The 27,623-nt window shown below is 58.4% G+C and overlaps 3 protein-coding genes across 3 annotated transcripts in view; 2 read left to right on the top strand and 1 right to left on the bottom strand.

The window, feature by feature from the left end:
- PPP2R2D (protein phosphatase 2 regulatory subunit Bdelta) overlaps positions 1 to 7,795 on the top strand; it is a 51,573-nt gene extending 43,778 nt beyond the window's left edge. Inside the window, exons 8-10 of the mRNA XM_047826470.1 lie at positions 1,508 to 1,677; positions 1,750 to 1,841; positions 7,022 to 7,795. Of these exons, the coding sequence (XP_047682426.1) occupies positions 1,508 to 1,677; positions 1,750 to 1,841; positions 7,022 to 7,301 (542 nt within the window). The 3' untranslated portion in view covers positions 7,302 to 7,795. The remainder of the gene's footprint in view (positions 1 to 1,507; positions 1,678 to 1,749; positions 1,842 to 7,021) is intronic.
- A 1,003-nt stretch (positions 7,796 to 8,798) lies between these two features.
- LOC125147633 (uncharacterized) lies at positions 8,799 to 13,702 on the top strand. The gene is made up of 6 exons (XM_047824691.1): positions 8,799 to 8,861; positions 9,432 to 9,575; positions 9,923 to 10,245; positions 10,358 to 10,497; positions 13,182 to 13,267; positions 13,388 to 13,702. The coding sequence occupies exons 1-6, from the start codon at positions 8,799 to 8,801 to the stop codon at positions 13,700 to 13,702; spliced, it is 1,071 nt and encodes a 356-aa protein (XP_047680647.1).
- Positions 13,348 to 27,102, bottom strand: BNIP3 (BCL2 interacting protein 3). Its single transcript, XM_047826471.1, has 6 exons — positions 26,850 to 27,102; positions 18,623 to 18,773; positions 17,936 to 18,020; positions 15,863 to 15,969; positions 15,639 to 15,788; positions 13,348 to 14,198 (listed from the first exon to the last, which is right to left on the bottom strand). Exons 1-6 carry the CDS (start codon positions 26,893 to 26,895, stop codon positions 14,153 to 14,155), a joined length of 585 nt encoding a protein of 194 aa, XP_047682427.1. The 5' UTR covers positions 26,896 to 27,102; the 3' UTR covers positions 13,348 to 14,152.
- Between the last annotated feature and the right edge of the window lie 521 nt (positions 27,103 to 27,623).

Raw genomic sequence — 27,623 nt, forward strand, 5'->3', positions numbered from 1 at the left:
ACTTCCCTCAGGTGACGCTCTAGCACTTTAATCCGCTGAGCCTTGAAGTTTCTTCTAGGTGAGGAGAGTTTTATCTTGTTTTCAGTTTTAGCCATAAAGAGTAGGCCCGGCTTTATAGAAGAGCAGAAGCGTGTGTGTGTCCTCCCTTGTGTCCCATGGTGGGGACTGGACTGCACAGCAAGCTTTGCCGGCGCGTCCCCAGAGCCCGCGAGGGTGCCTCGATTCCCGTGTCCTGGGACGCGCTCTCCTTCGGGGGAGTCAGTCCATTGACCATTCTGTTTGCGGTGGCTCCCCTGCCGAGCACGGCCACACAGCAGCGCCTCACGTCAGATGTGCTTGCCGACTGGTTCACGGGAACCTTTTTGCCTTATTCTCGTTTTTCTGAGGCTAAAGTGTGTTTTCAAGAATTCTGTCCTCTTTATAGGAGTCCTGCAGTGAAGAGTCAGCTTCGTATGATGTTGACCTGTGTCTCTCAAGATTAATGGTCTTTTTTTCTTTTTTTAGTTTATTTAAGTGATCTCTAGACCTAATGTGGGACTTGAACTCATAACCCCAAGATCAAGAGTCGCACACTGTTACCGACTGAGCCAGCCAGGCGCCCCTCACCATGACATTCTTGAAGAGACCATTTTGCAAAGATGCCAGGAGTAGTTCTTGTCGGCAGTTTCTCTGAGGAAGCACTCGGCATTGCCAGTAGCTAGCTTGCTTAAAATTCATTCCACGTGCAGAGCCAAGAAACATACAGGTTCCCGTGTTTAAAAAGAAACAAAAGGCTAAAGCGGCTTAAAGTGAAGTGCAGAGACCCTCACTCGAAGCTTCCTGAGCCGAGGGTGTGATGGCACCCTGGGGGACTGGGGGGCTCACGGAGCCTCTGGGGCCGCTGTGGCCGCGCAGGTAGGGGGCTGTTGAGTTTCTGCTGAAACCGCAAAACCTGTAGGAGAAAGGAATGTCTGCCGAGGAAGCATCTGGAATCTTTCTGAAAGTAATTGGGTCTTGTTAATGGAACTTGGCTCCCAGACAGCAGAGACTGACACGGGCTTTGGCGGGTGGGACCATCCGGAGGTTACAGTCTGGACCCAGGGTGCCCAGGCGGCGCCACCTCTGTCTCCCTGTGACACGGGACAGGGCTGCTTGGGCACCCGGGTGTGTGTGGTCGCGACCTGTGGTTAGCATGGCGGTTCTTGACCGCAGTCCACGCCGGCATGTCGGGGGCGGATTCCCCAGGCCGCAGCCCTGGGCCTCAGCCGTGGGCGTGCTGCTCCCGGGTCTGGGCGGGATCGGGGGGTTTCTGATGCTGTCCCCTGTCAGTGACTGGCCCCGGGCCACCTCCTCGAAGTCTCTGAAGCACAGAAGGTGAAGGCCAGAAAACTCACAGACTGGAAAGGTCAGGAGCTTGAGTGGCGTGCGGGCTGTGCCCCCCTCTGGGGTCCCCGGGAAGGGCCCGGAGCCCGGAGCATGGTTCGTCCTCCGGCTTTTAAACAGAAGCCGAACACGTTGTGTTTTCCAGTTTTTGAAGAACCCGAAGATCCCAGCAGCAGGTCCTTCTTCTCCGAAATCATCTCCTCCATCTCCGACGTGAGGTTCAGTCACAGCGGCCGGTACATGATGACCCGAGACTACCTGTCGGTGAAGGTGTGGGACCTCAACATGGAGAGCCGGCCCGTCGAGACCCACCAGGTGAGGCCGCCGCACCGGGACGGCGCCGCGTCTGCCCGCGGCGCCGTCTAACCTTCCTGTGGTTTCGTTAAGGTGCACGAGTACCTGCGCAGCAAGCTGTGCTCTCTGTACGAGAACGACTGCATCTTCGACAAGTTCGAGTGCTGCTGGGGCGGCTCAGACAGGTGAGGCCGCGGGCAGGCCCGCACGGGAGGCAGGGGGCTTCGGGGGTGCCGAGCCGTGCTTTGAGGGCTGGTTTTCAGGCTCCCGACGGTTTGTTTTTATTTACTTAATGTTTTGTTCTGAGAGCGAGCGAGCGAGCACGAGCATGCGCACACACGGGGGAGGGGCAGAGAGAGAGTCCCAGGCAGCCTCCGCACTGTCAGCACGGAGCCCGACGTGGGGCTCGATCCCACAAACCCTGAGATCGTGATCTGAACCGAAAGCCGGAGTCGGATGCTTAATGGACCGAGCCACCCAGGTGCCTCCCCCCTCCAACCCCAGCCCGCTGCCCCCACCAGACGGTTTCCGTGGAGAGAAGGTGCTCAGGAGCAAGTTCTCCCCATGCTTGTGGTGCTTACAGTACCTGTGGTACTAAGGTTCTCTGGGGCTGTTTTTTAAATGCTTTTAAAGTAACGTGTCATGTCCTGCTGCCGAGAGGACTGTGACGGAAGGGACTGGGGCGGTGGTTTCCCCCTCAGCGTGTGACCGTCCGCATTCCAGTGGCCTTTCCTGCGGGAGAGGAGCGGGGAGCGCCCTCCCGGCTCACTGCTGGCGGCGCTCCGGCGGCAGGGCCTGGTGGCCTCTGCAGTGTGGTAGTTCTGGTGCCTCGGGAATGTGTCTTGTGCCCGTTCTTCAGAGAGGACGACGCCAGTAGCGCCGAGGATCGTGTCATTGCCGTCAAACGACACGTTGCGTTTGTGGCGCTGGGAAGGGGCGGTCCCACGCGACCGAAGGAAACTGCACAGCAGCCAGGATGAAGCGGGGGTTGGAAGTAGAAGGTCAAGGGAGCCCTGGGTGCCGGGCTGGCCCGCGGGCATCCGGTCCCAGGACCCAGGTCTTCACAGCTGAGGTCTGGTGCAGTTACAGCCTGGGGCCCACGCACTGCACAGTGATGGGAGACCCTCGAGGGTTCTGGAAGAGGCACCACCCATCTACATTCAGAGTCCCAAGGGACATCTGTCTGAGACTTTGAGCATAAGAGTCCCCTGAGATTTGTAACCATCAGCCTGTCCCCCCTCACGGGATGTGGAGTATGTGTACTGGCGGCCTGATCTGGAAAAGCTACTGCGGGCCTGGGTGCTACGTAGCAGGCCGGGCTCTGGGCATCAGGAGGAACAGACCTTTTCGGGCCTAGGCTTTTACCTGATTTACGTGCCGACCCTCCACCTCTTGGTGTTTTGTGGATGCTGCTGGAGACACGAGTCCCCCAGGGCAGACTCCGGGCTCCAGACCCCTGGCCTTGCAGGGTAGCATGAGCTCCGTGCGGGCACCGGTTTTCCAAGGCTCCCGCGCCGCACACGAGTGACACAAGGGGCCCAGGCCGGGCCGCACAAGCAGCGGGGTTGGTGTCACATCCAGCGTGACTGGGCTTCTCAGAAAATGGTGAGCCCGCCTGCCCGTGGACGCTGCGGAGCCCAGACTCGGGGCCCAGGGCGAGAGCACTCGAGAATCACATTCTTGGCACGGCCACGAAGACGCGGAGGGGCACCCCGCACCCATGGTGGATTGCCTCTCCTGGTACACCCAGGGCTCGAGATTTCCCCAGATGTATAGGTAAAAACTACCAAGTACGTGAAGGAAAGCTACTGTGAACAAGTCCGAAACAGCAGCAAAACTGAACCTCTGCGGATTCAGATACTGGAACTATAAGCTGCAGAGTATAAGGTAAGAGGGCTGAAAATGTTTCCAGACTGAAGGAAGGAGCCAAAACCTGAGCAGGGAACCATGAGCAAAACCACTAGAAATGACCCGAGAGATTTATAAACGGAGCAAACAGAACTTCTGGAAAGGAACTACTCAGTGGTTGAAAATGACCATGGGTTCAGTAGGAGATCCCAGGCAGTTAGAGAACAGGAGAAGCCGTTGTCTGGGGCCCAGCGCGGAGCCCCAGGGGTAGGATCTGCAGAAGGGCACGAGCATGGAGGCTGGGGGAGGGGCACCCGGTGAAACACGTGTTAGAGGCGTGCCCAGGAGTAGAGAACTATGGAGAAGTGATGTCCGATGCGATGACGGCCAGGAACTTCCTGTAACAGACGAAGACTTGAGGAACAGGTTCAGGAAGCACAGAATTCCATGTCTGTGTCCTATGAAATCCCAGGGCACCGCAGGCAGAGAGAGGTTAAAAGCAGCCATGGGGAAAAAAGACGCGCTACCTGGAGAAGGGACAGTCAGGCTGGGAGCGGCCTTCTCAGCACAGCAGGTACACGGGATGGTGTGACGCAGCGTGTTGTCCTTCCTTGTGACCGCAGTCACTGCCCGCCGAGATAAATGATCGGTCGCTCAGAACAGTGTGCAGTAAAGCGCATTCAGGTGGGGGACGGTTCACCCTGACCAGAAGCTTACAGGATAGATCTCAGGGGTGTACTTCCAGGAAAGGACCTGACCCCAGAAGGCGGCTCTGAGAGCTCAGGCAGGCGCACGGCCACCGCCAGCCCTGGCCCTGTGAGCAGAGCTGAGGAATATTGACTCTGAGCTCTGCTGATGTAAGCTGGTTGCCTGTGGGGACAGGTTACAGCTGTCCCTCAGCCATCTAGTGCACGAGCTGGGCGTGACTGAGAGACGGGGCCAGAGCCGTGAAGGAGCAGCACCCACATGGAAGAGACCGAAGGACTTCTGGTACAAGCCCCAGCCCCAGACAGTGAAGAAAAACTTAGGGAACTTCACCCACTTTAACGTTGTGAACTTGTTTTGTATCAAAATGCGACAGTGAAAACCCATGAAAGCAGATATGACTAGCCAAGAGCGGAGTGTCCAGAATCAGTGAAAGAATCGGAGAGTGAGAGCTCACAAGCGGGAACTAACAGAAACGGAAAGAAGACGAGAGCGCTGGGTGTCAGTAGTCGGCACGTTAAAGGGACAAGGACACCTTCTCACAGCCTTTACAACGGTGGGCTGAGGGCGGAGCCCGATGGCCTTGACCCTGGCCCTCCTTTTGAGACTGGCAGCGGCCCACATGGGTCAGGCACCTGGTGCGTGTGCAGGCAAGAAACATGCCGAGAAACCGGAGCTAGCAAACCCCTGAGGGGCCCCTGAGTTCGCCATCAGGTGAGCGGACAGGAACACTGTTGTCTGTCTGTGACGTTTGCCACTAAAAACGAGTGAAAACCGATGAATTAAAACTACACATATCACATGGGTGATGTCACAAGGATAGTAAGCAAAGAAAGCATACTGTGGAAGAATACGTATGATTTGATGATTTCCGTGTTCTCTAGAACACGCAAGAAGGTATTGATTTTAAGAATACATAACTACTCCAAACGGAAACACTTACAGGAATGCTACTCCTCTTCTGTAATGGTTCCCAGCAGGGGCTCCGGGTGGGAGATCTGTCTGTCTAGAGAGGTACACAGTGGGATTTGACCATGTTAGCAGTGGCTTATGGGTAGGAGGATAGTCGTGTTTTTCTTTATGCCTTTTGGTATATCGGGAATACTGAAAACTGCCTTCAAATTACCGGTTCCCAGGAATATTCAGGGGCTTCCCAGTAAGGTTTCCCTGTTCTCCCGCCCTTGCAGCGCTCCCCCACCTTCTTGCAGGAAGCGTCTCCCGTGGGATGGTGTGACGTGGGGGGGGCACCCACACCCTGCCCGAGACCATGCTGTCCCATGACACCTCTTGGCTGTGCTCAGGTTGTCTGGCAAAAATGGACATAGCCACTTACCCCTGAGTCCACTCGGCCACCTGGGGAACAGGAGGACATCTGTCCAGGTGCTCAGGAGGGTTGTCACTCACGTGGTCTGGGTAGTGGGCACACCCACCTCCCCTGCAGGCTTGTGGGTCAGACATTTTAAAGAAATACCGAATCTGTATCAGAGTTGGTCTGCTTTCATTTCTGCCGCACGCCAGTTCTCATCAGTGTCGAGGACAAAACCGCATCCTCCTGAAGAGCTCTTCCTGGTCTCCGTTCCAAGGAATCGCGGCAGACACGCTTGACTTTGAGCAGCGTGGACGGAAGGGCCGCGTCGGCACACTCCCGGCCCAGCCTTCCTTGGACGTGGTCTTGGACACGAGGCTGACCTGGGGAGCGCCCTGGTCTGAGCGGCGCTGGGCCTCTCCCGAGCGCCGCGTGCTCCTGGGCTTAGACCGCGCAGGCTGAGTACGGGTAATGGAAGGAGCCCTTCTCTGGCCGTCCTGTTTTCCGGGTGCGGCTTTAGATGAGGTGAGGCAGACACTGAGGGATTTGCCTGTGTCGGGGTCAGCCGCTAGCCGTGCCCGAGCCGGGAGACCGCGGGGTCCTCGGAAGAGACTGGGGAGCCACGGGGACCGGGCCGGGTCTGCGGGATCCGCGGGGCGAGGTCTGAACACCCTCCTCATCTGGAGCAGGGCTCGTTCTAAAGCCACGGGCGAAATCCTGGCCACGCTTGTCAGCCATTTTTCTCAGTTTTGTTAAAAAACGGACCAGCAGTTTCTACCAGTATAGCAGGAACATTTTTGACTTCAGAGACCACGGAGGCCTTAGGTATTAATCCCGGAGAGAGAAGAATGTGGGCAGAGCCGCAGCATCTGAGATTCACCCCGAGGTCTTCCCCTTTGTACGCCTGTCGCTTCACGTGAACGAGCTTCTTGGCATTAAATGAATTAAAAAGTATTCTTTGATGAGGTGTGTGTGCAGGGACACTGACAGGTCTAGTGTCTACTGAACACAAGTCAGTTTTGTATCACTGACAAAGTGCAGATGTTTGAGACTTGAAAATACCCCGTTGTCCGTGGCTGGGACAGGTGGCCGTGTCGGGTTTTTTTTCCTTTTCTCTTAAAAACGCAGTAACGTGGGGTGTTGGCTGGCTCGGTCGGAGGAGCGTGAGACTCTTGATATGAGAGTCGTGAATTCAAACCCCACTCCGGGTGAGGAGCTCACTTCAAACAGAACACATCAATGTAATCAAGTGTGGCTGTTTCTTTTCTATTCTGTAACATTTCTTTTCGCGGACGTGATTACGTACGTGAAGTTCAGTAGGCGATTTTCACTGTTTTTCTCTGCCAACCGTTATTTTCACGTCTTGCTTCTGAAACGATCTTGTCAGGTAGGGGAGGGGTGAGGGCAGGTGACCCTCGCCGGGCGTCCAGGGCGCTGGGCCCCCACGTGTGGTAAGGTATCCGTGCCTCGTGCCTGACCAGCACTGCTCTCTCTCGTTGTGCACAGCGCCATCATGACCGGTTCCTACAACAACTTCTTCCGAATGTTCGATCGAAATACACGGAGGGATGTCACGCTGGAAGCTTCCAGGGAGAACAGCAAGCCCCGAGCCAGCTTAAAGCCTCGGAAAGTGTGTACAGGCGGGAAGAGAAAGAAGGACGAGATCAGTGTGGACAGTCTGGACTTCAACAAGAAGATTCTGCACACGGCCTGGCACCCAGCGGAGAACATCATCGCCGTGGCCGCTACCAACAACCTGTACATCTTCCAGGACAAGGTCAACTAGGGAGGCCGGCGCGGGGACTGAGCCTGGCCATTGCCCCAGAGGAGGGACGCCGTCGTCCTCTCTGCGAGGAGCAGTGTGGGCCCCGCTCCCCTCGCGGGCTGGAGGGGCTGCCCGCCTGCGGGGCAAGCCGTGGGCGCCGCTCACGCCCGAAACCTGCCCGGCGCCGCATCGGCGGGCCGTGCTCGATAAAGGCCATTACTCACAATAAATGTATTTATTTAAGTCTGAGCCTTCCTTTCCAGTTTATAGACCAAAAAGTTAACACCGGGAGAAAAGTCTCTCCACGAGCCCCCCCTCCCCCGCCCCCCTCCCTTCACTCTTGGGGACCGCTCCCCACCCGCAGTCCCCTGAGGCCTGGTGGCCCGGCCACGGGCTGGATTCGGCGAGCAGGCTCTGGCCGCTCTCCTCACCCACGCACCTGTGTCTGCCGCCACACCTTCCGGTGTGGCCAGTGAATAAAAGTGACACATTCTGAGAAGTGTTTTTAAGTCTAAGACAAGTATCGGCTTTTTATTTGCTTTCATTGCATATAACGGAATTACGCTTTGGAACGGTTTCGAACCCTCGTCCTTCACTGGCAGGAGGGTGGCACGTGCAGTACCTCAAACTCGGACCCTGCCCGGCCCCGAACTTGCGTTCATTTTCTTTCGTTTCTGTAGAAGTCGGCCAGGTGACGCGCCAGGTAAGGCTGGGGGAGCCCCTCAGAAAGCATTCGAGGGTAGACCGGTGCTGCCGTGCCCACGACACCGGTGTCCAGTGAGCCGCCCCGCCCACGCCGGGGAATGTGACGAGTCCCGGGGGTGGTCCCTTTAGAAGGCGCCGAAACCCTATGCATGCGGAGTCTCATGGTGCGTTTCGAGCCAGCAGAACGAACAGTTTTAATTCCCACGTGCTGCCACCGCTGCCTGGCTGTATTTTGAAAGTAGGATCTTTGATGCCAGAAATCAGGATTTCCCAGGACAGAAACTATAGAGGGGGGATTGGAACTTACTGGGATTTCACACACGGGCCCAAACCGCAGCATCCTCTGTGCGCCGGGGCGCCGGGTGCACGCGCCGCTGTTGAGGGCGTGAGAGCGAATGTTTTGTTAATGAACGTTCTGTTCGTTACCCTGATTTAACGTAACAGCTCCGCTTTAGTTCCCATTCAGTTAGAAGCGGAGAGTTTAAAACAATTCTTACCTGTACATGCGTCGTGGCACAAGTTCCAGACCTGAGACCCAGAGCAGAGTTCTCCAAGTGTTCGTCCGCCGCGGTCCTTCGCAAAAAAAAAGCAGTTCTAACAGAATTGTATATATTTGTTCAACTATTTTGACCAAAAAGTCTAATAAATTTTAAATGGTTAACTGGATTTGCATTGTGTGTTCAGACGGCTTTTCCCGCTGAGTAGAAATTGAGCCTCTGCGTCGCGGGGGACCCAGCAGAGGGGAAACCCCGGTGGCGCCCTCTCCGACTCCGGGGTTCCCCGCTTGCTCTCAGGAGCTGGGACCTGTGCGGGATGCACGCTCGAGAGGCGGGCATGTCTCCCCTGCACTGCTTCGTCCTCGACGTGCATTTCCAGGTGAGCCTTTTGTCCCCCCGACGAGGGAAAATCCCTAGTTTTCAGACTTCATTTATTTCGCTCATTTATGTCCTTCATGAAATACGTATTTTCTAAAACGTTCCCCTTTTCTCGTTTACAAATCCAGAAATTGTCTCTGTTCCTCAAAGTCAGTTGTGTGAATTGTTTTCATTCTTAGGGTCCCGTGCTGCTGTTTTCCTAGAAGTTTTCGTGCTCTACGCAGGCCAGTGACCTGGGTCGGGATGGATAATCTTTATTCATGAGAAATGGAGCTCCTGAAAGTCAGTGTGAGACTCGGCCTGGTTGTCCTGTGTCTGCAGATCACTGGCACTGGTGACGGGACAGCAAGACAAATGCCACGTTTCCACCTGCTGTCCTGAGGAGCTGAGCGGCCCCACTTCTCCGAACCAGAGGCCCATCCCCAGAGCATCCCTGGTCAGCGCGAGTGGACCGCTCTGACCAGGCTGAGCCGGGCTCTGTTGCTACGTTGCTTTAAGGAGGAAATGTCTGCAAGTCTTGCTCAAGGGGGTCGAGCAGTTTTTTTCTTCCAAACGTGTGCCGTGTCCATAGACCAGCAGCCATTGGCCTCTCCGGGGGAGTGTCCGGGACAGGGTCAGAGCAGTGGGAGCCCCGAGTGAGCAGCTCCCTGGCTCTGCAGGAGAAGGGACAGCAGGTGTCTGTTGTCCGGAGGACGCTGCTCTGCACGGAACCCAGGTCTGAGGCGGGGCCTGGCCCTGGGATCGTGTCGGGGATGTTGAGCGGGGATGGAACGCGCACTTCCATTAGGACAGGGCTCGGGTGCTCTGCCGGGAGAGTGGAGGGCTTCTGGGAAAGTCTCGTATGAGCCGGTGGGATACCTGACCGGGACCCCGGTCCTTCGGTGTCCGGCGCAGAGAGGGCAGTACTTGTGCCCCGTGGGGGGTCTCCACGCGGCAAGTGCTCGGGGCCAAGTACGGGTGGGGCAGCCCCTGCCCCCACACGCACACCCAGGGCTGTCTCAGGGAGGAGTGGGGTATGGCGCATGGGCGCTCACCCTGATGGTGGCGGCCCCTTCTTTCTAGGTGCTTGCTGCACACGGGCCCTGCGAACTGGCGGCAGGGGACAGGTGGCCGCCCTGTGGCACGCGGTCACAGGTGGCGGGCTCAGGCGTGTGCGCACTGCCCCTGGGCCCACCCCGCACCCCCGCAGGGCTGGTGACGGCGGGTGAGCGCAGCACACAGGGAACTTTCACACCCGAGCGTGGCCTTGACCTAGGAGCTGTGGCCCTGAGAGAAGGGACTCCCCGGCAGGAGAACGTGCGGAGGGGTCATCTGGGCCCGGGGCTTGTTGGAGTCGTCGGCACCTCATCTGACAGTGCATCCCTCCACTTGGGGTGTGCGCGAAGGTGGGGTCCCACCATTCAGTGTCTAGGGCGGGCAGCGGCCCCAGCGGGTGGGAGGCTGGGTGGCCGCCATCCAGGATCACCTGGCCTGTCCTTCCTGTCCTGCTTCATGCAGCACGGTCCCCGGAACACGGGCCTGCCAGCCGCCAGGATGCCAGCGCTGGGCTAGGACAGCTGCTGTCGACCTCGACCCCCGCGCAGTTGAGGACGTCGTGAGCAACAAACCTGGGATTCCTCTGATAACCAGAGTGTCCGGTAAGTCACTGGAGACCAGTCCGTTCAGAGTGGGCTTTGCAGGTGTGCTCGGTGGGGACAGACCTTCCCAGGCTGCGGATGAACCTCTTAGGCTCTGCAGCCTTTTACCGACACCCTCGGGGCACCACTGACGCTTCTCGCGGGCTCCGCTCCTGGGCCCAGACGTCGCCCGGAGACTGGGAGCCTCGCACACGTGCAGGGGGTGACGTTGAGCATCTCGCGTGCCCGGATGTCTTCTTCGGAGAAATAACCCGTCGTGTTTTCTATCTAACCCGACTGGTGTTACTTAGAGTGTCGGTTCCGCGTCACAGATCTTGGCGCCCGTGTGCTTGGTTTCTGCTCCGTGTTGGCGGCTCCCGTCGGTGTGCACAAGGTTTTTAGTGCAGCCCCACTGGTTTATTTTTGCTTCTGTTGCTTTTGCGAATGGTGTCAAATCCAAAAACCTGTCGCCAAGACCAATGTCAGGGAGCTCACGGCCTGTTTTTGTCTGGCTTCTGGTTTCTGGTCCTAAATCCATTGTTGAGATTTAAGATCTTATTTTTAAATCATCTCTACACCCGGCATGGGGCTCGAACTAACAACCGTGAGACAGTCAGGCCCCCTGCGTCACGTTGTCCGCGGCGGCCCGGGGCGAGTCCTGCCGGCGCTGTCTGCTGGACACGCGGCCCTTTCTCCGGGGTGCGCTGGGCGGCCGACCTCGCAGGCGGACGGCCCGTGTGGGGGTTCACCCCGGCTGCAAGGCGTCTTCACGACGCCTTGGTCTCTGCGACCACCGTGGGGGGGGGGGGGGGGGGTAGTGGGGCTGTCCCCCACGCCCACTCTGCGGCGTCCGTGGGTCCCGTGTGTGCCTGACCGGGACCCGCAACTCGCAGACCCGTATTTTCCTCCCACCTGTTTGCTGCCGGCGTGGACGAGGGCGCCTGCCCGTCACCGCGCCACCATGCTTGTTTCTTGTCCCGCTTTGGGCCACTGGCACTTCCTTCACCTTGTCTCCCGTGTCCTTTGCCTGTGCCGGCTTCTGAGCCCACTCTCCGGTGTGTGTGTGTTCCGGACCCCACTGCCCCAGAGCCCACTTCTCCCTCGAGCCGTGCTTCACCCCCGTGGCCATTTCAGTTCAGCTCGGGTCATGACCTCACGGCCTCACTTTACCTGTGGCCTGAGGGACCGGATCCGGACCCACCAGCTCGGACCCGCCAGCTGGCAGTGCTCACCGGAGGCCCCGAGCTCGGCTGGAGCTGGGAGACCCCTCCCCCGCATCTATTAGACCTTGAGTTCCATTCACTCTCCGGCCCGCCCTCTTCCTCCGGATCCGTGTCCTCCTCGTTCGCAGCTCCGAACACCTGCCCCACCGCCAGCGTGGCCTCAGGAATCGTCCCATTTCCTTGTTTGCATTCGATTTTGAATCATCTCGGAAACGTTTCCGATGATTGATTTTGGCTTCGCGAGGCACCATGGAGGTGCTGAGTCCGTCCCAGAAAAGGCCTGCACCTTCCTTCCCCTCCACACCCCCCCCCATACCTGCTGCCCCCACCTGCTCCTCTGGTGTGGTCACGGGTTTCTTCATAAGGAGCAGGGGCCTCCTTGGCTCATTTTTGCACGAATGATAGCACACCATCGGTTACGCTCTTTTTTCAAATACGTCTTTATTTTGTTCATCAGCCTGCAGTTTGGGCCGTAGTGGGTCCAGCTCTGAACAGGGTCGCCTGGGGCAGCTCGCCCGATGCCCGAGGGCCCGTGTGGTGTCCAAGCCGATCGCCCACACGGCTGGCGCACCCTCTGCGGGGGGGCCTCTCCCGAGACGCGCTGCTAGAAACGGACTTTTACAGGGTGATCCTCAGGGAGGATTCCTAGAACGGGTCGTAGGTCACAGCAACGCGCAGGTGGTTGTCAAGGTGCTGATGGGTTTCCTCCCCGCCCCGCCCCCAAGTGCCCCACCCAGTCTGCAGGTGTCTGGACCAGAAAACTCAGTTAAAAGTGGCAACTGCAGGCTTCTCTCTTTAGACCCAAGACTGTTGGCAGCACGTTAAGTCACCCAGACGCGTAAACTCACTCTTCAGCGAGTAAAGTGAACAGTAACAAGGGCTATTAGCAAAAGCTGTTACTGTGTGCTGCTATCACGCCAGAAAGGGAGGACAAAAGAGAGACACCTGCCAATACACACACTCTGGGGAGGGGCCTCCAGAAAGCCCGGTCTCATTCCCGGCGTCACTCAGGGGAAAGCACTTTCCTGACCGCCCTCGGGGGCTTCCAGCCAGATTTGCCCAGGGCTCAGCTAGTGCCACCAGGAGCGGGGCAAAAGTGATGACCCAGAGGGCGACAGGGGAGTCAGCCGTGCTCAAGGGGCACCAACCCTGGAGACGCAGGACCCCGCTCAGCCACGCTGAGTGCAGCCCCCTGGATCAGGCCATTGGCCGCTCGGGACAGAAGCCGCAGAGGGACCAGCCCGTTTCTCCTGACAGACGGGCACCCCCTGCTGTCTGTCACGGGAGTTCGCTCGGCCGGAGCATTTCCACGTGACCGAACCTATCTTCCAGAAGTCGAGCGCCGGGAAGGTTTCCGACCCCGTTCAAGCAGCAGCAATTTCTGCAAATGAGATGGCTGTGAGCTGCTGTACCTGAGGTAATCGTTTAAATATCAACGGAAATTTTAAAAACTCGAAATGTTATTTATTTTTAACACAACAGAACGTAGTGTACGGGTGCAGAACAGATACAGGAGGATCTGTACGGTGCGTCCGAGAGGCCGCCGCCGCCGCCATGCCGTAGGAAAGGTAAAGGGGACAAGGGGACGTACGCCTGGTTCACCCACAAAGCTTTTAGAACACTTTTAAACCACGTGACTACAGTCATCTCGAGGATTTGGCAAAGATTTATTTTTTCTCTATTTCCAGTCTTTTGAAGTAGACACAGGTTTGCTTAGGATGGAGCAGATTCTAAGACACACGAAACCCCAACACCACGGGGAGGAGCAGATCCAGCAATCCAGAGTGAGTGGAGAGGAGGACACGGACAGGGGCCCTGGGCAGGAGGCGAGCGTCCAAGGTGGCCACCCAGACGGAAGTCCCCCCCCACCCCCGCAGGGACGCACGGCTTCGTGTCCCAACAGTACAGCGGAACCTGCATTTGTTCCGGGATTCTATGGCGTGATAAAGAACTCTGCGTTAAGAGAGTTAAATGTCTTTAGGAGACAACCTGCATCCACTTGAACGTAGTCTTTCCTATAATAGTGCGAATATAAGGCCACAATATTTACTCGGGATAAACCCCTCATGTAGTCATTTTAATAAACGTTCATTCTTTGCAAATATAAAGTATTTTAACTGAATAACTGGTTACAGATAATCTGCCAGAATACTACATACATCGTATCTAGCATGTTAAAATTATTTACTTACTTATAATATCCAAAGAGAATTTACTACCGAATTATTACAGCAGATGTTAACCAACACGACATGCGCACTAACTGATCCCACGGATACGATTACGGGTTAGCCTGGTTCTTCTGTCTTTTCTTTCATCTCACTAAAGGCGGAAACGCAGCGTTTACAGAACCAAGTGGTGCAGCTTCCTGGGGTCGGGACAGGCCTCCGTCGGTGCTGCCGCGGCCCCCACGGCGATCCGGCCGCGGGGAAAAGCCGGGCTCTGATTCTTCATCAGAAGGTGCTGGTGGAGGTGGTCAGACGCCTTCCGATGTAGATCCTTCACAGAGAGCAACGAGCAGTTAGGCGGGCGCACCGCTCACGGCCTGGCAGGGGCAGCGGATGCAAGGGGACAGCCTATTTGCCACCCAGTCCTAAGAACTTTGTGAGGAGCATCTGCAACCTTATCAAACGCGTAGTGATTTGTCATAGTATTTTGTAATCGCGTTTAGAGATCCAGCTGTGTTCTAAGTACAGAGGAGGCCACAAAGCAAGCAGAGATGCTCTCACGACACAACGGCCGTGGCGCTTCTTTCGAAGCGGACCCGGCGGCTTCGCCGTGGGTTCGCGTCCGCCAGCCTCACCAGGGTGGTCCCCGAGCAACAAAGCGCTGCCCTCAGGCGGTCCAGGCCGGGGGCGAGAGCGGGGCCCGGACAGCAGCACGCGGGTCAGGCTCGGACTGACCAAGAGGGGGGCAGAAATAAAGGGGCCGGCGGGCCCAGCAGAAGAGCTCAGGCGCGAGCCCACCCATCCTCAGGGGAGCCGCCTCGGGGGGACCAGAGACGGACTTAGTCCCGAGGGCCAGCAAGCTCTGCCCGTTGGGCGCCAGCTGCAGACATCAGCCCTGAAATGGAGGCCCAGACCAGGCGTTTAAGCAGCGGCCATCTGACTCGCTAGCTGTGGAGAACAGTCCAGAGCTGGACTCGGGGGAAGCTCTGGCCAGAACACAGCCATGCCGGAGACCGAGCCCCGGGCAGCGAGGGGGACGGGGTCCGGCCCCTGGGGAAGCCACTTCCCAGGCGGAAGTAGGGTCTGAGCCTCGGAAGGGAGGGCGGGGCGGGCAGCTCTGCCCCCCCCCCCCAACCTCCACGGCTGCTGGGCCGGCCAGAAAGCTCCCACCTGCCCCCAAACTTGGAAGGGCCCGAGGCTCGGGTTCCCCGTCCACGGGGCTCAGGAAGCCGAGGGTGCTGTGCGTCAGCGGCTCGGTCATCCTGGCTTCCTCTCCCCGGACCCGAGCCCTCCGGCCAGGGGGTGCCGGCCTCAATCAGAAGCCCATCTTGACCACGCGGACCGTCCCACAAGCTACAACCGCAGCGGGACGAGGCGCGCCCAGGCTCGTGAGACCACCACCCACCCGCACAGAGGCTGGGACCACACCGGGCAAGCGGCACCAGACGACAGGGGGCGCCGAAGGCCCGTTTCCCTGGCTCTGCCAAGCCAGGCCGCCACACGCCTGCGCGTGGGAGGCATGGCCCGGGACGACACAGGACACGGGGCCATCCGTGCTGACGAGCCAGATGCCACGAAAGCACCGGACGGGACGAGCCTCTGCTGTCAGGGCTCAGTCGGGGGGCCATCCCCGCGGTGGGGCCGGGAGGTGAGGCAGGGGCACCTCCAGGGTCTCAGGCCAGGGTCCGAGTCCCGTGCCTGGCCACACGCAGGTCGCGTAAGCTGACTGGGACCCGGTTCCCCGGGGGCAGCCTCGCGCGGCCTCACTCACCCCAGCCCGATGGCCAGCAGGTGCGAGAGCAGCAGGGATGGGAGAAAGACCTTCAGGAACTCCGCCGAGAAGATGCCCCCCTTCTTCATCACGCTCGTGTTCCTCATGCTGAGCGTGGCCGTGCGCTTCGGGTGCTTGAAGAGGAGCTCCCTGGGGGGACACACGCGAGTTGAGCGGCCGCGCTCCGGGTCCACCGAGACCCCCGCGACACCGAGGACACTCACTTGGGGGGGATGTTCTCCGGCCGACTGGACCAGTCCCATATCCAGTCGGAGTTTTTCTTCAAGATGCTCTCGACTTCTTTCCTCCTCTCGATATAATCTTCCTCGGACTGCGACAGAGTCGACGTGAACAGTGTGTCAGCCCCTCACGGCCCCGCCACGGAATGCTGCCGTCCACCCACGCGCCGTCACGCAGGCCGGGCTTGGAGGCCCACGGCCGGGTGGTGGGTGGACGGCAGGTTGGGGGGCTCGCTTCTGGGACAGATGCCGAGGCTGCAAACACTGTCCCAAGGAAGCCACGTGAAGTGAGGACAGAGGACAAAGGGGCCGCACAGAGATGCCGACCACGGGGCTGGTTGTGAGACAAGCAAATAAAAACCATCTAAAACCCAAAACAAGCTCTGAAGGGCACAGCGCCCCTTGATCAAGTTTAAAAGAACGATTTTGTGTTCAGTGGGAGTGAAAAACCCAAAAACATACCTGCACCTGTGATTTCAAGCTACATCTTAAAATCCGTAAGACAAGACACTGATCACAGGGGACTAGAGAGCAGGACCACAGAGAGTTTTCTTTTTTGCATTTCAGAAGCTCTACTTGGGGCACCTGGGGGGGCTCAGTTGGCTAAGCGTAAAGCTCTTGATTTTGGCTCAGGTCATGATCTCACGGTTCGGTTCGTGAATTTGAGCCCTGAGTCGGACTCCCTGCTGACAGTGTGGAGCCTGTTTGGGATTCTCTCTCTCTCTCTCTCTCTCTCTCTCAGCCCCTCCCTGGCATGCTCCCTCTCATCAAAATAAATAAAACTTAAAAAAAATAAAAACAAAACCTCTGTCTATACCTTAGTATATCCTGTAATTCCTCCTTTAAAATCTGAAAAACCACTAAAAACTTTGGAAATACTGTAGAATGCATCAGCAAAACAAACCAGCTGCCTGGGGGCACCATCAGGATTCCCCGGGGGACCAGGGACAGTCCTGGAAGAGCCTAGGTGGGAGGGAGGCCCTGAGGGGAGACCCCACAGGATCAAGTGACTCAGTGGTACTTCCAAGACCTTGCTTCCTAAGAGACTTTGAAATAAATATGGGAAAGGAAGTCAATTGTTCGTGTTTTGTAATTACCGAGAACACCCAAAGAAAACACTTCCTGGAGGGGCGCCTGGGTGGCTCCGTCGGTTATGCATCCGACTGCGGCTCAGGTCATGATCTCGTGGTTCGAGAATTCAAGTCCTGTGTCAGGCTCTGTGCTGTCAGCTCGGAGCCTGGAGCCCGCTTTGGATTCTGCGTCTCCCTCTCTCTGCCCCCTCCCTGCTCATGCTGTCTCTCCCTCTCTCAAAAAGAAGATAAAACGTTAAAAAAAAACAAAACACTTTCTGCGCATTCCAACATACGCAGGTGCAGCAGGGAGAGGGAGTGGGGGGTTGGGGGGGACTGGAGAAGCCCCACAGCACGAGGGCCTGACGCTCTCAGACTGGAGCCCCCACGACACAACCGAAGCACCTGGCGAGTAAGACCCATTAACTACTTGAGCAAATGTTAAAAAAGTGAGCTCAGACGGAAGTAACTGGCCTGTGTGCTCCTCCCATGAATTATGCCAACAGTCAGCACGGCCTAAGGCATCGTTTCTGGAAGGGTCTACAGCATCCATTGAGGAAGGGGTGTCAGCGTCACGATGGTAGGGGGCCACAAAAGGCTCTGTGGATAACGCCGGGCTCTCCCAAAGAGTGGACCCTGGCACACGCGCTCACCATCCGACAACAGCCAAGGCCACCCGCTCCCCGGCTCCCAGCCACCCTTCCAACTGGCCACACAGGCCCCTGTCCAGGCTGCAGGCCCAGGACAACCCACCTCCCTCCCGCGTGTCCTCAGGACGGCACGGGAGGGCAGCAGAGGCCCCCTACCTGACCTGAGCCGCACTTCTCTGGCCCGCTCGAGCGGTGGCTGTCGCTGCCCCCACCCCTGGCTTTACAAAAAGGCAAGAGACCCCCTAAGAACACCAGAGCCTCCCCTCCTCAGCTCCACTGGACAGGCTTACCATACAAACGTCAAAACGGCACCCGGCGCGCAGCCCGCTCCGGCCTACCTGAGAGCTGTTCTTTTCTCCCACGCTGTGGGCGTCTATCTCCGAAGCTCGGTTTGTATCTTGCGGAGTCTGTGAGCGAGGCGGGCTTGGTAGTGACGCACGCGAGAATGGGGAAAGAGCGAGGCGGGCACGTTATTCCCGTCCCGACAAACGAAGCACCCGGCGGCCCGGGGCCACCTCCCGAGACAGGAAGCACTGGCACCAGGCCAGCGCCAGACCGTGCGGCCTCCTCGTCAGTGGAGCGGCGCAGGCAGCGGGGAGCCAGGCCCGGGGGTGGACCCGACGCGGCCCGCAGGCTCGCTCTGCGTGGCTTGGTGCTCTGCTACAGGCCTGCGAGCACCTGAGCTTTGGTTTCTGACCAGGCTACGCTGCCCCAACTCACCGGCAGTGCTGACGCCCAGCAGCTCGTGGTGACCCAGATGACAAAGCCGGGACCCACGGGGAGCAGAGGCCGGGGGACCAGGTGTGGGATCTGCCCCCCACCCTCACCCCCCCCTTTACTGTGGTCCCTCCACGGACCAGGCCCCATCCCTCCTGCCAGAGGGCGAGGGTCCCTCTAAGGAGGGACGGAGAGGGGGAGGGCCGCTCCTGAACGTGCGCCGAGCTCAGGTTCAAGCAGCACTTACCACCGTGACCGCTCGAGCACTGGGCCGTCAGCACCGGATGCGCGTGCGTACTTACACCCACCTGTCACAGTGAGAACTCTTGGAGCTACTCCGTCCAGATTCGTGCTGGGCGTCCAGCAGGATTTTTTCCAGGTCGCCGTTATAAATGGAAGCAGAGGCTGGAATGCTGCTCCCATTCCCATTATTGCTGAAATGCAATTCCACCCAGGAGCCTGCCGGAGACAAAAAAGGACACAGCTTGGATTTTCTACCTACGGTGGAGGCAGCCACCCTCCCAGCCCTGACTCTTGGGACACGCAGCCATCTCCTTGAAGCTACAAATACCCGCCCGGTGGCACCTGCACAGGTGTCCGGTGACCTGCTGGGCCAGCAGGGACCACCGACCGGGATGCTTTCAACTCAGTTTTCAGAAAAGGGTATCAACAGCATCTGAAGAGATTTCAATTGTTTTGAAGGTTTAAACTCTCTCGCGTGCTTATTTCCACACCAGCTGCACATTCTGGCCCTGACGCCTCCCGACACTGGCTCCTGACCGCTGCTCTATGCTCCCGTCTGTCAGAAGCCAGATGAACGTGTCTAGGACGAAGGTAATTTCTCACTAAACGTGATTAACCAGAGCAAAGCATCCCATGGATTCAAGCTACCCAAGCTGTTACCAGAAGGAAGTCTACATCCTTAAACTTACTAAAAATTGACATCCGTTACATACATCCCAAGCTGCTTCTAGCCAGATTTTGTGGCTTCAGAGAGCTGTCTCAGCACCGGACCCTCCGCACCGAATACCCCCGGCAGCCACAGCCTGCAGGGCAAGAAGGCACTACCTTCTGCCAGGCTTGCTCTCCCACGGGCCCACCGGCTGAGTTCCTGGGATAAACTCAGTCCAATCTAAACCCCTGCACGGGCTGTGGGCAAAGGACCAGATGGAGCCCCCACCCCCAGAGGGAGCCTGCCTGTCGGAAGAGGCGTCTCCACGGACACGGCGTCCACCCTGCAGCCTCGTGCTGGGCAGGGACAGGCTGGGGCGGGGCTGTGGGTGGTGCACGTGCACGTCTGGGGAAATCAAGCAGGCGGGAGAGCTCGAGAACAGTCCCGGCCCGTCCCACAACGGGGGACGTGACCCCCAGTCGTCCTGAGCGCACCGCAAGCAGCGGGCTCGGCGCAGGCTGGGGGGGGGCGCGCCAGGCCAGGGCCCAATGGCACCACCTGGGGGCTGGACGCGGGGGCCACTAAGTGCTGGTGGACACGTGCACGTGCTTGGGCCCGCCGCTGCGGCTGCGCCACAGGCTGGGGGTTCTGTTGGATCCGTGGCCCGTTCGGGTGGGGGACGGCAGCCATCGGTGCTTCCGGAACTGCCCATCGCTCACGGAGTCCCCGCTCTCGCGTCCATCGGATGCAGACCTACGAGCGGACGGCTGGCGAGGAGCGCGTGCGCCATCAGGGTTATCGGGAGACACCTGCCCCGACACACAGCTGCGCCAACACGCAGTCCTCCCGAGAAAGCAGAGCATCTGCTGCTGCCCGCTTGGCGCAGCCAGTCTTCCCAGGTGGCCCTTCTGTGATGGCGTCATCTCACGTGGTTTTACATTTCTCGGATTTCTTTTTTTTTAACATTTATTTTTGAGAGACAGAGACAGGGCATGAGCAGGGGAGGGGCAGAGAGAGGGAGACACAGAATCCGAAGCGGGCTCTCTGAGCTGTCAGCACAGAGCCCGACACCGGGCTCGAACTCACAGACCGTGAGATGGTGACCTCAGCTGAAGTCGGACACTCAACTGACTGAGCCACCCAGGTGCCCCCGCTTTTTTTTTTTTAAGTGTTTATTCTGAGAGAGCACGAGCACGCGCAGGGGAGAAGCAGAGAGGAGGAGACAGAGAATCCCCAGCAGGCTCCACGCTATAGGCACAGAGGCCAACGTGGGGCTGGAACTCACGAATCGTGAGATCATGACCTGAGCCAAAATCAAGCGTCAGCTGATGTTCAACCGACAGAGCCACCCAGGAGCCCATGTTTCTCTCATCTCTAACGAAATTGGCCGGATTTTCACGTTCGCTGGCCACCTGGATGACATCCTTTTACATCAGCTGTTCAAAAATCTCTTCCTCTGCCTGTAAGAGTTCAATATTCAAGATACAAGCCTTTCTTATCGGAACGTGTGACAAGGAACTTCCCTGTGGCTTGCCTTCTTGCGCTAACGTCTTGTTCTGACGAATACAAGTTTTTTATCTTAATTCAGCCAAATAGTCAATCTCTTCCTACTCTGAGGTCCTGAAGATCTGTGTCCTGGGGACTGTCGTGCAGACGTGGGTTTCCTGAGCCTGGCTGGAATCTGTACACACGCTCAGTCTGGTGCAGACATTCAGCTGCCCGGCCTCCCCACTGCCGGGCTGCCTCCTGTCAGAGATCAAGCTGGCAATGTGCACAGGTCTGTTTCCGAGCCCGACAGGCTTTCTATTCTGTGTCACGGGTCCGTGTATCTCAGGCGCCAGCTACTTGTCAAGGCTGCGCCGGCAGCACGCGGAGGACGGGGGCTGGGACAGGGTGGAGGCAGGCTGCAAAAGACAACGTGCGGGTACCAGAAAGACACCGGGGGCCGTGTCATACCTCCTCTAACTGCACTACGAGGACCATCGCCCCACATGGCCCACACCGTGCAGTCGGGGGGACGGTGGACCGGAGGCACCAGCAGACGGCCAGCCGTCCGGCCAGCTGGCATCTCTGAGTCCTAGCCTACCCTCAGTAAGCTGCTTGTACCACAGGTCACATTCATCAGAAAAAAGCAAATCAAAGACGCTGCCACAAAGCTCACAGCCTCCCAGTCTGCTAACACGATCGTCACACACGTTTCCCAGTGACTGTCTCCAGCTGCAGGAGCGCATCATGAATGCACAAGCCAGCGTCCGGCTAGGAGCCCAGGCCACGGGCCACCACGTGTCAGCAGAAGCTACAGTGACTTCAGAGCATCCTACACACCTCCCATCCCAAGACCGCACATCTGACGTTTCCATCTGGGCTGCCGACTGGGTTTCCAAGAGCTCTGGTGCCTGAGTCTAAGGGGTGTGGGGTCTCTTCATGATGTCACTTCCAACTTGGAATGTGTTTGGGGGGGGGGGGTCTCCAATTGGCTGTCCGATGACTCATTTCCAGCGTGACCCCCTGGAGCCAGCGAGGCCCCACACGGTCCGCCTCACAAGACTGCCTGCAGCTGACAGCGGCTGCAAACGGGGCATCCAGGCTGCTTGCGCTTCTGCCCGCAGACGACAAATGCAGGGGCTCCTACAAGACCTGCCCCGGGTCCAGTCCTTCCCTAGAACTCACAGGACCCAGGAAAACACCTTACTTACCCGCTTATTACAAAGGACACAACTCAGGGACAGCCAAGTACATATACACACACACACACACACACACACACACACACACACACACACACACAGGACAGGGTACGAGGACCAGGGGCGGGGGGGCGGGGGGAGCTCCTGCACCTCAGCATGTGCGCCAGTGAAACTCCCTGAAGCTCGTCGTATGAAGGTTTCCTAACCAACCTCCAGCCGCTCCTGTCCCCGGAAGGGGGCAGGCGCTGAGAGCCCGCCCTCTAGTCTCAGGTTTGTCTGTCCCCTCACTCCCCCATGCAAAGGCCACTTAGGTCCCTGCTAAGTCACCTCATTAGCAGACTCCGTGTGTCCCAACAGGGCTCCTCAATACACTACTGTCACTCAAGAAATCCCAAGGGCTTTTGGAGCTCAGTGCCAAGATGCAAGGAAAAAGACCCCAAACATATGCTTTCTTAAACAGATATTACTGGGCTGCCTGGCTGGCTCAGCCTGAAGAGCGTGTGGCTTGATCTTGGGGTCACAAGTTCAAACCCCATGTTGGGTACAGAGATTACTTACAAATAAAATCTTAAAAAATAATAAAAATAAAAAATAAACGGAGACAAAACTGACATGTAACACTATTAAATGTAAGTGTATATCTATTTTTTTGTTACATTACAAGGATCAACTCAAGACCCAATGAGACCAGCCCATGCTTTTTAAAATCATGTCATAAAAAAATCCTAAGCATCCCGAGGGAAAAAAAAAAAAATCCCATTCTGGATTCTCTACAGCAAAAGCTTTGGGTCCAAAAGCTGTTTTCCAAGAATGATTTACTAGGAAGAGAGTTTTATTATTAACCTGCGCAACTGGGCAGGAAGCACACTTCCTGGCAAGGGAAAACCGGGCTTGCTATCCGCCCACCCACGTCACGCACCCGCTAAGGTCCCTCATCTTTTCCAGCAGGAAAGATGGGGATAACGTGTCTTCACCACCTCAGAAAGCTTCCTCAATCACAAACAACAAACCAAGTCACCAGCCACAGTTAGCCCTCACGAGGAAACAGGCGGGGGTGCTGCTGGTCCAAGGCAGGCCCCCCGCTCCCCGCCACATATGCTCCACACTAACGGGGACACAGCCCAGCTCACACCTCGGAACAAGCCAGAGATGAAGCACCAGCCACACCTCCTGCCTCCACTGTGCCATGTGACAGCCCACAGGGAACCCCCAGCACATCCCGTTTCCCTCCGGCCCTGATCTGGGCAGCAGGTCTCAGCCCTAGAGACGGAGAGGCCGTGTTCTCTCCCGCTCTCCAGAAGCCTCGCTGGCGCTCTGCAAACTCCGAGCTGGAATGCGGAGGCAGAACCCCAGCATGGATGTATTTTGGAAAAGCTGTAACAGGATTTGGGCAGCCAGGGTTGAAAAGGACTGGTCAGGGGGGTGGCAGGCGTCCTAATAACCTGTGAGACGGCAGGACAGACAGAAAACAGAACCAAGGACGTTTGAGAAGGCGCACCTCCCAGAGGGAGAGCGGCCACTAAGCCTCGAGGAACTCGCTCCCTCCTCAGAGGGCTTCCTCCCTGGGAAAACTGCACGTTCTAAAAACTTCTGTAAGCACAGCCATTTTTGTGAGTAAACAGAACAGTAAATAAATAAATGCATGCACGCCTCTCAAGTTAGGTGGGCAGAATGAGAGACTTGATTTGACCTAGGACTGAAAACTCGGGATCCTGTCTGCACTGTCCCCCCGGGCTCCCAGCAGCCCCCGGGTCACTTCACCGGGAGCCTGACTCTTCCTATACTTGTGCTCACCTGCCTGATTTTCTGCCCCGCCTCGGGCCTCTCAGTGACCATCTGTGAGTTGGGAGAGAACCTACACGTCTGAAACCTGCACTCTCAAACCTGCACAATTCCGGGGAGCCTGGGTGGCTCAGTCGGTTGAGCGTCCGACTTCGGCCCAGGTCATGATCTCGCCGTCCGTGGGTTCGAGCCCCGCATCAGGCTCTGTGCTGACAGCTCGGAGCCTGGAGCCTGTTTCAGATTCTGTGTCTCCCTCTCTCTCTGACCCTCCCCTGTTCATGCTCTGTCTGTCTCAAAACCAAATAAACGTTAAAAAAAATTTTTTTTTTTTAAATTAAAAAAAACTGCACAATTCTACTAGAATTTCCATGCCAAAGAAACCCCATTTTTCTCTTCGGACACCTCTGCCCAGAGCGGGCTGGCTGTGACAGCAGCGTCATCTGACTGGCTGCAGGAAGCAAGTGGGGGGGAGCATCTCAGAGCAAACTGGTGAGCACCTTACTAAACCCATGCACTCGTCAACAGTCGGCCTGGAATTCAGGGGTCCTCGTGGGAAGTCAGCCATGCCACCGCCTCCCATCCTACTACCCACCGCCCTCCTGCACGGTAGCACTTGCACATCTAAGTGGGGACAAGAAAGGCAGATCGGGATCTTGCTGAAACTAGAATGGACCAGGGGGCACCAGGGAACAACCAATCAGCTCTCAAGGAAAGCGCTGCCGCTGTCTGTAGGGCGGGCTGAAGGAGGCTGGCTCCGCTCGCTCGGGCTCAGAGAGAAACAAGAGGTCATCAGCCCAGAACCGAGAGGGGCACGCGCCGCCTCAGACGGGAGCCGTGCCCGGATTCACATTTCCCAGGGCAGCCGGGCAGCACCACGTGATGTGACGCAAGTAACCCCACCCACACCCAGCAGATAGTGAGCGAGTGCCCAGCAGCACGTACACGCAAGAGAACCGCCCAAAGAGTCCTAAACGTGAATTTCCACTCAGTGTGTAAACATCTTTTTATAGAATAAGCAAAACAGAAAAACAAAGCTTTTAACTCAGAAGCTGGCAATTTTGCACTGCCAATGACTCAGCACTTTGGGGTCAGTCGACGGAGGGCCATCTGAGCCCCCTTGGAACACTCAGAACAAGGCCCATAAGAAAGACACACGATGTTGCAAAGTAAGTAGCTTGACAATGAGAAAAAGGATGATCCCAAGGCAGAGAATTTATAACTTACAGGAGAAAAGACAGAGAACCTTTAAACCCTTAATCCCTTTGTCGATTTCAAAGAACTAGTCAATGTCGAATTTTAAAGAGATTACAGGATTTTAAAAATGGCTTGCAGTTTTTAAGTGCACGTTACACGTGGTATTAGACTCAGTCTCGCCTACTCAGATCCTGTTGTAAGGGACAAGAATTAGCTCACCAGATTTCTCTGAACGTGAGGATTTCGACAATCTTAACGAAGCTTAAACATTCATTCTCCAAGGTTTGAACAGCCCTCCCCAAAGCTTATTTACAGGCTCACTCAGATTAGTGAACTTTCGCTTCAGAGAACACAAAGGTCAGGGCCACCAGGTTTCTCCTGGGCCCCCAGGGGCCCAGAGAACAAGGGCTGCACCGCAGCTCTACTGAGGCAAGACCCAGGAGGCGGCTCTCGAGGCTGCCTTTCACTTAGCTGTGTGGGTGGGCAATGCCCAGCAACCCTGGGAGCCCTGGCTCCCCAAAATGCAAAAGGACAGTCCGTGGAGACCCAGAAACAACAGGCACACCAGCAAGGCTGGAGGCACGTGTCTGCCCGGGAGCACTGCCTGGTCTGGAACCGCGTGCTGGCCGGGAACAGTGATTTTTTTTGTCCCACAAATCAATCCTGAGCTTTGGTTTGCAATGAACCTTCTAGTACAAATGGAACCCCAACTTAAAAAGCAAAAAACACTTACATGCTTATACCATTTATTAAGCTGTTTATCTTACACTAAGAAGAGTGGCCGGTGGACCTGAGCCCTGTATCAACAGTAACCCCTTCGTCCTCTCCTGCCTCCCGAGTAAGTCCCAACAGTCACCACGGGCAGAACTAGTAATGCCTTAAATCTAAAGCCCACAATCCAACTAGAACCACCTTGGGCATCTGCTCGCTAAAATCAACGCCGGAGTAGGGAATACGTGATAAAACGTGCCTTTACCAAGCTATGCGGACTCAGGGAGCTGTGACTTCAGGGCGGGATTCCCAGTCGCCTGAGCGGTGTTTAGGCTTGTTAGGGGTATCCAATCTGTCCCCTGTCCCGCCAGTGCCCCGCCAGCCCCCCGTCCTGGCCCCGCCAGTCCCGAGCCGCCCCCAGCCCCTGCCCCGCCAATCCCCGGCCCCGCCAGCCTCCGGCCGTCCTCTGCCCCGCCAGTCCCCCGCCACCCCTGGCCTCGTCCCCGGCCCCGCCAGCCCCCGGCCGCCCTCTGCCCGCCAGTCCTCCGCCAGCTCCCTGTCCCGGCCCCGCCAGTCCCCGGCCGCCGCCGGCCTCTGCCCCACCAATCCCCCGCCAGCCCCCTGTCCCGGCCCCGCCAGTCCCCGGCCGCCGCCGGCCTCTGCCCCACCAATCCCCCGCCAGCCCCCTGTCCCGGCCCCGCCAGTCCCCGGCCGCCGCCGGCCTCTGCCCCACCAATCCCCCGCCAGCCCCCTGTCCCGGCCCCGCCAGTCCCCGGCCGCCGCCGGCCTCTGCCCCACCAATCCCCCGCCAGCCCCCTGTCCCGGCCCCGCCAGTCCCCGGCCGCCCCCGGCCGCTGCCCCACCAATCCCCCGCCAGCCCCCTGTCCCGGCCCCGCCAGTCCCCGGCCCCGCCAGTCCCCGGCCCCGCCAGCCCCCGGCCGTCCTCTGCCCCGCCAGCCCCCCGCCACCCCCGGCTCCTTCCCCGCCAGTCCCCGGCCCCGCCAGCCCCCCGCCACCCCCGGCCCCTTCCCCGCCAGGCCCCACCACCCCCGGCCCCTGCCCCGCCAGCCCCCCGCCACCCCCGGCCCCTTCCCCGCCAGTCCCCTGCCGCCCGTCCCCCGCCGCCCTCTGTCCTGGCCCCGCCAGTCCCCCGCCCCAGCCCCGCCAGCCCCCGGTCGCCCCCTGAACTACCCCAACCCGCGCCCGGCCCTGCCAGCCCCGCACCCACCAGTCCCCGGCGCGGGTCGTGCCCGGCTCCCACGGCCTCACCCTGCAAGTTCTCCTCCTGCAGTCCGGGAGTCCCGCTCTGAGACATGGCGCCTAAGCGACGGCGCTGCGACCGCGAGTCGGGGTCGGGGCCGGGTGGGCGCCGGACGCTCCGAGGAGAGCGGGCAGGAGACCGATACTCGTGTGCGAGGCCCAGCAGAGCGCGTAGCCTCAACCCCGGACCCCGACCAACTGACGCGCGCCGGCCGACGCACAACAGATAAGCGCCGGATAAGCCGCGGCGACGCCAATTGGCCGCGGGGAGGGGCCTGCGCGTGCGCGAGAACGCGGGACGCGTGCGGCGCGTGCGACGCGTGCGCGGGGCGGGTTGCGGCCGCGCCTAAGCAGCTCAGCGCGCGTGCGCGGAACGGGTACTGAAGGGCGGGGCGCGCGCGCGTGAGGCGGGGGTTCCGAGGCCCGGGACACGCGTGCGCAGGCGCGGCGAGGGACGGGACTGACGCTGCGTGGTGGTCGCGGGCGGGGCGCCGGCTGGGAAACCGCGATCCCCTCTGCTAAGACCCGCCACCGAGGGATCTGCGGGAAGGCAGATGCGCTGGTCACCACCGTCGGGGCGGAGCTGGCCCGCCCTCACCTGAACGACCACCCACACCGAGACCCTCACCTGCAGAGACCCTCACCTGCAGAGACCCCCACATCCGACCCTCCCCCGAGCCGTCAGTCAGAAAGCCAGGCTGCCACAAGTGACACTTCTAGGAAGTCGAACCAGTAACTGTAGCAACTGGTCCAGGAGGCCGCACAGCAACCCCTGTAACGATG

The sequence above is a fragment of the Prionailurus viverrinus genome, chromosome D2 (genome assembly GCF_022837055.1).
Source record: "Prionailurus viverrinus isolate Anna chromosome D2, UM_Priviv_1.0, whole genome shotgun sequence".
NCBI lineage: Eukaryota > Metazoa > Chordata > Mammalia > Carnivora > Felidae > Prionailurus > Prionailurus viverrinus.